Source organism: Phragmites australis, chromosome 6 (genome assembly GCF_958298935.1).
Source record: "Phragmites australis chromosome 6, lpPhrAust1.1, whole genome shotgun sequence".
Taxonomy (NCBI): Eukaryota; Viridiplantae; Streptophyta; class Magnoliopsida; order Poales; family Poaceae; genus Phragmites; species Phragmites australis.
This window is the reverse complement of record NC_084926.1, coordinates 36,137,091-36,147,067: the sequence shown is the minus strand read 5'-3', so window position 1 is coordinate 36,147,067 and position 9,977 is coordinate 36,137,091. Positions and strand designations below refer to the sequence as shown.

At 39.2% G+C, this 9,977-nt stretch overlaps 1 protein-coding gene across 1 annotated transcript; it reads left to right on the top strand.

The window, feature by feature from the left end:
- Positions 1-4,652: 4,652 nt before the first annotated feature.
- Positions 4,653-8,189, top strand: LOC133922331 (abscisic acid receptor PYL3). The gene is made up of 3 exons (XM_062367618.1): positions 4,653-5,020; positions 6,293-6,508; positions 7,469-8,189. Exons 1-3 carry the CDS (start codon positions 4,814-4,816, stop codon positions 7,682-7,684), a joined length of 639 nt encoding a protein of 212 aa, XP_062223602.1. The 5' UTR covers positions 4,653-4,813; the 3' UTR covers positions 7,685-8,189.
- Positions 8,190-9,977: the final 1,788 nt, after the last annotated feature.

The following is a 9,977-nucleotide window of genomic DNA, read 5'->3' as shown; positions in this document are numbered from 1 at the left end:
GTGTGACAAACACCAGTGCCATAAGCCTAGCCAATAATCCAATCCAGCACTCTAGAACTAAACACATAGATGTGAGATTCCACTTTCTGAAAGACCACAGTAAGAAATAGGACATAGACTTGAAATACATTGATGCCCAACACCAGCTAGCTGATATCTTCACAAAGCCTCTAGATACTACTAGATTTTACTATTTGAGGGCAAAGCTTGGTGTGTGCCATCCCTATGGCATTGCGTGAGGGGGAGTTGCCTTTGTATATACTCTATATTATTTTTACTGTATTTGTATTGTATCACATCATATAAAATAATCATAGTAGTTGAGCTTTAACCTATATATCTTTAGCATTTTCGTTTACTAGAATTGAATTTGGACTAAGTTGAGTAGTTATCGGAGTAAGCTTTTAATCTTAGTCTCCTCTTGATGCTTTGACATTAAATATTTTAAGTAAGCTAACTTTCCTTAAGATAAAATTTGGCAATTTTATGAATCATGTAGACTATGAAATACTACATTCTTGATCACCATGTTCATAATTGCTTTGTCTTAATCAATACTTGTGTTAAGGTTATTTTGATGAATATCTTGCTCTAGGTTTCTTGTTTCAAGTTAGTAGATTGGGGAACATTACACTATATTTTCTGTATTTGTCAAATGTTTAGCTCATGATAGAACCTTGGGGAACAAGTGTTCCTTTTGTCATAAAGATACTACTTGACTTGATCTTGTGAAATTTGATAACTTGTGAAATTTGAATAATCTTGTGAAAATTAAGTTTCTTACGCAAAAATGTGATACAATACTGTTTTCTTGAAGCCTCGAGGTGTTTGCCGTACCTAGTCGCGCAACACTTCGCTTGAATAAGAGACAACTTGAGGATAAAAATGAAAGAAATGTGCCTAAAATATCAATTTTGTTTTAATCACTTGATCTAACTAAGTCTTGATTTCATATGTGAGCATTTGCAAAGCCTACTATCATGAATTCTTGTTTGCCTAGTTTGAGATTGAAGTTGGCTAGTTCTTAATGCTTATATTGTCTTGGCATAAGTGGATGCTTATGTGGTGGTCACTTTGAACATGATTCGTCTATGTGAAATTAAATACGTCAACCAATTCTTCGGATTTAGCTTGTGAAGCTTCATGTTCTTGTGTCATTGTCTCTTTTTGAGCCTTTTTTGCAATTGTGAGCTTCACCCTCTACTTTTCATAGCCCGTTGACATTTCTAGTATTTGTAAATACTTTGTGGTATACTTGTGAATGCTCATTAGGTTTGCATGTCCATGCAATGCATAATGTTTTGTCTTTGATGCTTGTATTGCCAAAGGGGGAGAAATGAATGAAAAAAGGAATAAATGAAAAATATGCAGCAAATCATAAAGAAGAATCTAGCATAAATGAAAAATATGCTTTCATCAAGGGGAGTATTTCATTTTGTGTTTTTGAGCTTTTATTGCTCTTTTGAGTTTTTTTTCTATTGTCTTTGCCTCTCTTAGACCTTATGCAACCTTTTTTATATTATACCAAGTGACATATTTTTGCTCTTTCTTGAGTTTTTTATCACTTGGATGAGCCTAACTTCTTCAAACCAAAATCTTTGTGTTTTAAGGTGTTGTCAATGCACTCATCAAGGGGGAAATTGAGAAACCAAGTTGAAATGTGTCTTGGTTTATATGTGATGGGTGATCGATAAGGTTGTCGATTTGGTTTGTCGAGTTTTGGATTGCTTGAGCTTAATTTGAGAATTTTGATTATGGATTAATTGGAGTTGGAGAAATGTGTTTACTTGTCTCATGGTGTGTATGTGACCAGTGCAACTTAGCGATCAACGGTGGGTAATCGGGGCTAAGCGGGTGCTTGGTGCTGAAGGATCAAGGAGGCCCGGCGGAGTTAAGGGTGATCCTAGCTATAGACGTGGAGGTCAAGCAAAGCATGAAATAGAGGATGAAGACGGCGTGTTAACAAAGTCAAGCGAAATGGATGCCAGTGCAAGTGATAAGACGGCCCGAGGGATCGGGAGCGGGAGAGAGTTGCCATTGGTTAGGATCGTTAGACGGAGTATATGGGTCGACATTAGAGTGCTTGCTTAAGGTGTAAGTAAGTGGCGAGTCATGTTTTGAGAAGCCTAGAAAGTGTTTCATGGTTAGACCTCAAAACCGTAGGAGGGTTGGAGGAGTATGTGGTACCATCACAAAGCTTGCGTCGAGGTGAAGCTAAGTCGTGAAGGCGTCATGACTGTTCGATGGACGGAGCAAGAATTGAACCAAAATGCTCTCGGTGGTAGATATATATGTACTATAAGAGAGAAATATTTTGGTAACAAGCTAAGAAACTTAGGGGTCATGTTTCCTAGACCTATAAATAGAGGGGTAAAACTATGAGAGAGTTGGAACCAGCTACTTGAGCCCCTTGTGTCATCTATTTGAGAGTTTAGTGTTAGGGTTTTAACTCTAGATTATCAACTTGTAGAGTTGTTTCTTTCGGTGACTATTTTTTTTCTTTATTATTCATTCAAGTTTTAAGTTTTTGTGCATAAAGTCATATGAAATGATCCTAAATAGAGCCTATAGTTCATATTCCATCCGTGAAGTTATATTGCATTGAAACTTTTTTCTCATTTTATCTCTCTAAAATTTATGCTTTCGTTTGTGCGGTTTTGAGGAGTGTTAGGTGAACAAGGAGTAAACCATTTATTTCTTAAGAAACTTGTAAGGCATCTATTCACCTACTCTAATCGCCTATCTGGATCCTACACTTTATTTTGAAATCTTTAATAAAAAATAACTATATATATTCACCACGCTGGCAAAAGACACACAATATTTATACTTGCGTTGTATTTTTTAGACAAGAAAAATTGAGAAGAGATATCGCCCGTCTAGTCTTGTGGATCAGTGATGATCAGACGTGGGACATTGTATGTAAGTTATATATATATATATATATATATATATATATATATATATATCTTACATACAATGGGTGTATGTACTCCTACCTCTCATATACCACTTTTACACGTGTGTTATACTTCTTTATCACTTTAAATATACTTCATTAGTAATTATAAGATACTACAATACAAATCCCACGGAATTTTTTATGAAATTCCATGATTTTTATCATAATTTGCGTATATACTTCTTTTATGTATAAAAAATAGTATATAGCAAAAATGAAAGGCTAACATTGAATTTTTTTTCATACAACTCATATTGGAGTATCTTAGAATTAGTATTAGAGTATACTAAAAATGATAAAAGAGTATAAAATGTTTGTTTAGGTGGTATATTATATGTGGGAGTACATACTCCTAGGAGTATAGAATATGTGTCATATATATATATATATATATATATATGGTGAACTCGTCTCGCCTACTTCGTATTCCTCTTTAGCTGTGGCTAAAGTTTGTGCAATTCACTCTGATTTTACTCTTAAGTAGCTTAACGCCACTACAAAATAAATGGTACATATGTTCGAAAGAAGAATGCATATCTACGCCTATATTGCCTCCAATATCTCAATGGGCATCATATAATTATTCATGTAAGTAAGTTGATGTTTTGCCTAAAATCACATTTAGCAACCGTATTAGTAGCAAAAAAATATATTTGGCGATGTAATGGATGAATCCTAAATTTCTCAGGTTCAAGTATAGAATTGTAACCGTAGTCACTAGCCACTCTGACTTCATCATGCATGCGGCGTGCGAGATCGGCGTGGTATGTGAGTGATCACGAGGGAAAGGTTTCATCAGCACAAGCAGAGTGATTTCAGATACTCCCTCCGGTTAAAAAATACATGATGTTTTTGATTTTTCACGATTTATATATATAATTTTGATTATTATTTTTTATTAGAATATAATTATAATATCTAGTAAAAATATAATATTATAAAAATATTTTTAAATTTACGTATGATTTTTATGTTTTGAAACTAAATATTTTAAAAATTATTGACGGTCAAAGTTTTAAAAATTTAACTAGATCTTAATTAAAATGTCAATTATTTATAATCCGATGGAGTATTTTGGAAGAAGGTTCACACTTTTTTGTTTTATAACTTTTAAAAAATACCTATTAATACCATATATGCAGCTTACGTGTGCTATCCCACGCTTCGCTCTACATCATATGATATATAAGATGTTGCAAACACTAACTCTTTTCTTAAAACATATAAATATTGCGTGGTTATTGCCCAGCGCTGGGAACTCCGCAGCCCCCCCCCCCCCCACATTCCTTTTGGGTCCCTCCTTGCACAACTAATTTTGATCCTGCTCTTAACTAGATTACCATCATTACGCGATAAATGGGACCTATCTTCGAAAATAAAACATATTTACATCCATTGCCTCCAAAACAAAACAAAACAAAACAAAGAAATAAAAGGCAAGGTGATAATGCCATCCCTCGTGTCATGGGGCCACTCATGACTTCACAAGCAACCTTGAGCAGAAGAAAAATGATAAAACACGGAGGGCACATTTGTCATTCCTAACTTTTGTAGGTCCTTGCTTGCAACCGCCCAATAGCATAACAACAACACCTGAGCCCGCGGCCTCAGTGGCATCCAGGGGACGTCGTCTCTCTCTCCTCCCCCCCCCCCCCCTCTCTCTCTATATATATCTTTCTCTCTCTCTCATTTTTTTGAGAGTTTCTCTCTCTCTCGTCGAGGCATAAACAAAAACAAAGGCAAAAACCCATTCCCTCCTCCCCTTCCTCTGCTTCTCTTCAATACGGCCAAGGCCCTGGTCGCCTTCATTACCGGGCTGTGCGTGGTGTCTGGCTTGTGGTGGTGGTGGTGATGGTGGAGATGGACGGTGGTGGTGGAGGAGTGGGAGTGGGAGTAGGAGGAGGGGAGGCGGCGGGGCGGCGGTGGCGGCTGGCAGACGAGCGGTGCGACCTGCGCGCCATGGAGACGGACTACGTGCGGCGGTTCCACCGACACGAGCCCCGCGACCACCAGTGCTCCTCCGCCATCGCCAAGCACATCAAGGCACCCGTCCACCTCGTAAGCGCCTCTGCCTTCCCATGCCATCGAGTCAATCTCGACTTCTTCTTCTTCTTGTCCGGGATGTTGGCTTGTTGCCCTGTTTCATTGCGTCCAGGATCTTGCCGAGCCCATCCGCCGTGGAGATGTTGTTGCGATCGATCTCTTGATTTCTCCTTCTTCTTTTTTTGCTTGGTCTGGTTTTGGAGTGCTGATGCGTCTCTCCATGATTAGGAAAGATGCCGACTTGGTTACGAGTCACCACTCGTTTGGCCCGTTCCTTGAATCGGGCATATCGAGGCCTGATTTGGAGGCCGCCTCGAACTGGCCCTGCCTGCTTGTTTCTCTCATCATCCTTGCGATTGGTCGGGCGAATTAATTGATCGGAACCACGTCGCTTTCACTGAAAGATTTCCGTTTTCTCGCAAGAAGCCTGTGATTTTTCCGAGCTGTTCTTGAATCGCCGTGCAACTTTTGCTCCCGTGTGTGTGATATATGATTGCAATGATAGATAGGCACAAAGCCATGAGGATTTTTAATTTACTTTCTGTACCTCATCTCACGTGGGAAGATGCTTCCCCTACCCCACCTCGAGATCCCCGCTAAATTTACTCTCGCGTGATTATTTTTGGATTTCTAGATGTTCATGCATTGGCTGCCTTGTATTGCTTTGAAGGTTGTAGCTTTATTCTTCAAGTAATCTATCAGAGATGGTGGAGATATGCTGCACTTGGACTCCACTCCTTTGGATGCTAGTTGTGTAGTTGTCAGAAAATTAGATGCAATCAAGTAGTCTTTTTCTTAAAAAGTTTCTTCTGCATAATTATGAGATGCTTCTGGTGCATTCAGTTGATTATTTGAAAGAAAAATTGATCATTTTGAGCCACTTTTCAGCCGAAGTTACCAGCATATGCTGAAAGGATGCCTCATTCCAAGTGTGAATATGTGTGTACACAGTCCATAGCACTGTCAAGGCTCTAGACCTCATTTTATAATTGTGTATCTCTGATTGAAAGAGCTGTCATATTCTTCAATCGTCTTTAGTTGACTTCTACACATTCCTGCCATTTCATTTCTGATTAATTTTTGGCTTTCTTTCAGCTGTTTATTGATAGGACAGGCTGATCTATCTGGTACAGTTAGCCAGTTAGGGTCTTTATGTAGCACAGTTAATAGCAATTGACTTGTGTGTTGAAAACTTATTTCCTCGACTGTTACATGCATGTGTGTGGGTTGATGGCTTGATGCAGTTCACCGTCTTAATCATCGCCTGATCAAGTAATTCTGTTACAGGTTTGGTCTCTGGTGAGGCGGTTTGATCAACCACAGCTTTTTAAGCCCTTTGTGAGCCGGTGCGAAATGAAAGGGAACATTGAGATTGGTAGCGTGAGGGAGGTTAATGTTAAGTCTGGTCTGCCTGCCACAAGAAGCACCGAGAGGCTGGAGCTGTTAGATGACAATGAGCACATACTCAGTGTCAGGTTTGTTGGAGGTGATCATAGGCTGAAGGTATGTTCTGTTCTTGATCGACCGCCCATCGTACAATTAATTTTGTTTTTAGCATGATGCTTACTGGTGGATCAAACTTATGGACTTTTAGAATTGATAGCTTGCAAAAATATTGATAAATGATGCTTAAGAAAATTAGCAGTGATCATCTCTTCTCTCAGGATTATTCATCGATTATGCGTATTAATTTCAAAAGGTTGTCACTTACTATCATATAGCATTTTTAATGGCCTAACTGCTGCATTTTTTTTACATTCTGTAAAGTTTAACTAAAATCGGTATCTTAGCTGCATGTTGTAATATGTAAGAGAAAAACATGACAATGTTAATCTCTTTTTAATTTTAATTCATTGCATGGTCAAACTGTGTGCACATGACAGGTTGATTCCCACTATTTTCCTTTAATAGATTTTCCTTGAGTACACTTGAAACAATTGACAGGTGTACTTGGCATCTCTATTGTTGTGCCCTGCTGCACCAACGGTAAAGAATATGACAAATAATGGTGGGCTTAATCCCTCACTTGTTAATAGACTAGCTAGTGCTCTACTGCAAAGCACCTCTCATGGTCGTTGAACATGGGGAGATAGATATTTCCACCTCATCCTGAAATTTCCTGATGCATCTTGATGTGCTGCCATGCATTGTCAAAAGATAGCCCCAACAAACCCTTGTAGTCTGACCACAAAACAAGTGCCTGTTGTTGTTATATATGTATGATTTTTGTATGTTCTCAACTGCTTGACCTTTCATGCCGAATTCGTTGCATGAGGACCTGTCACTCCCTTTGTCGTGGCCCACCTGTTTGCTTTCTGCAGTGACGACACACAATAATGGAAGGCATTTGTCTGAATCCAAGGGAGGACTTATCTGCATGCCGGTTGCGTTGTGTTATTTGGAAGACACCGGCCTGTGCTGTGCGCTAACTGACTAATTGATCTGCTTGTCATCATGTTTCAGAACTACTCCTCCATCCTCACCGTCCACCCCGAGGTCATCGACGGCCGGCCTGGGACGCTGGTGATCGAGTCCTTCGTGGTGGACGTCCCCGACGGCAACACCAATGACGAGACGTGCTACTTCGTCGAGGCCCTGCTCAAGTGCAACCTCAAGTCGCTCGCGGAGGTGTCGGAGCGCCTGGTCATCAAGGATCAAACAGAGCCCCTTGACCGGTGATATGGGTCCATTCGTCGCTCGCTCGATTCGGATCATGCATCCCTTAGAATGTGCAGAGCTATTCTCCAATGGAGCCCCTAAGCTCTTGGAACATGCACGAAAAAGATTTTCGAGGAGTTGCTACTGCTGTGCCGTGTTGTTGAGAATTATGTTTCCTCCTTGAGATTGTGTTTGCTGTTCTTCTCCAGCGTTGTATGTCGAAGGAGAAGAATGCAATGCTGTGTTATTGTAGTGATGAAGTAAAAATGAAAAAGAAAAAAGAACTGCAAGGCCCTGATGAACACCTACCTGATTATGTGGTTTGGAGGGTTTCTCTGTAATTACATTCGCTCCTAGTTTGCTGCATGCTGTCTAATCTCTCTGCTGTCTGGGTGTGTGTGTAAAATACCTCACCTTGTGTAACTTTACTCTCTCTATAAGTCTAGATTATGATTTCAGCTGTGGTTGTGATCATCAAGAAAGAAGCCTTGCTACAGCTACTGTAGTTGGACTTGTTTGCCATGGACATGACTCCGATGCATTTGGCTTTTCTTTCCATGGTAGTTGGCAACTCAAAACTTTGTGGTGCTGCCAAATATGCTGAGAAGTCCAATTGTTTCGACCGCCTGATCTGTGGATTTCTTTCTAGTGTGAGCCCTTCCAATTGACAGGAAAAAGAAAAAAGAAAAGGGAAAAATCACACAACTTTTCGATCATGTTGCAGCATCGGATAGTTCATATGAAATGTGAATCAACAGGGGGAAAGGTTTGAAACATTTAGATATTGAGGGGGATGCATAACTCTCCGTTGTTGAGAATCAAATCTTCATGAAGTACTCCACAAAATAAACGTTCATGAAGCTGAAAATGGTCGATTGTGGGCGCCACAGGGCTTACTATATTTACATTTTGTTGCTTAGTGTTTCTTAGTGGTAATCTCTTTTTTGGTGTTCAGTGTCTGATGGTCATTTCAGTGACAAAAGAAAGGTTATCGTCATGGTCAGTTGCTACCACAATAAGATATATTTTGCATTTGCTCTCTTAACACTTTTATGGGCAGCAAAGTTTAACGTAAAGACACTAATGGGGACTTCATGATGTGTTTTTGCAAGCATTAGTAGAGGCTGTGTCGTGTGTTAACTTTCCAGTTGGCAATGCTGCGTCCTGGAGTATAAGAATTTCACAAGGAATAATCTTCTTGCATTTTTCCTTTTGCCACGAAGGAGGTCTATTCTCATCGTTGACCGTCAAGAAAAAAAACTAGGAAATCATAGAAAACGTGACAACATCAAGAAAATATCACAAAATCGTGGATTTTTTAAATATAATGAAAAAAATAACTAAAATGTCATTTAAATTTTTTTTGCCATGAAACTTTTTAGTATGTTACATTAAGGTCCCTACATGGATAGGGACCGAATTCTAATGCCATCTTGAACCCAACTCACTTTCCGTTGACGCGCAAACATCCCAACCCTTGGAACCTCTTAGAGGTAGAACACCTAACTTAAATCAATCCAAGTGAATGGAACCTCCATCCTTCGCTACAATAGTAGTATATAGTAATTTGTACACCTTAAGGTTCTTAGAACGAAAAAAATCGAATGGACCTAATTTCCTTTGGAAAAGAATCTATAATTTAATTTATTTTTGAGAAGTGATATTTTCCTTTTTGAAGTTTCTGCTATTGCTTGTCCTTCCAAAGTTTTTGTGATTTTCTGTTTTTTCAGAATCTTATGTCATTTTCCAATATTGTTTAGACGGGTGTGCAAAAAGTAAAATGACCATAGAGTAGTACCAAAAGATAGAAGTACCATCTCGATCGCCTGGTTGTTTCAAGTTTCAATGCCGAAAGGAAAACTTTCTTTAAGTTTTGACCCCCAACTTTCAGTGCGTTTAAACTTTCTATAAGTTTTTTTGACGAAATCTTTCTATAAGTTTCAGTGCAGGATTTCTATGCAACAGTCGGCCCCTGGAAATTTCATTTTTGATCTTTACAAAATGACAATGAAAACAGATTTACAATCACATTTTCAGAAACTTTTACTGCTTGTGTTCTAGGCAACCTGTGAATTGAAAGCTATTTGTTTGACAAAAAATATGAATTAACAAATTTTATTTTATTTTTGTTGCCTTACCTCCCGGGCGGCTGGGCTTGCCGGACCCACACACAGTCACGGTCATGGACGGTGACCTCTCTTATCGCTGTCCTTCAAGGTCGGCCTGGCCGCTGGCTTTGCTGCCAGGCAACTACTGGACCGAACGAAAGCTCTGGACGTACCCCTCACAGACACAAAAAGTTGTCAAACATGAC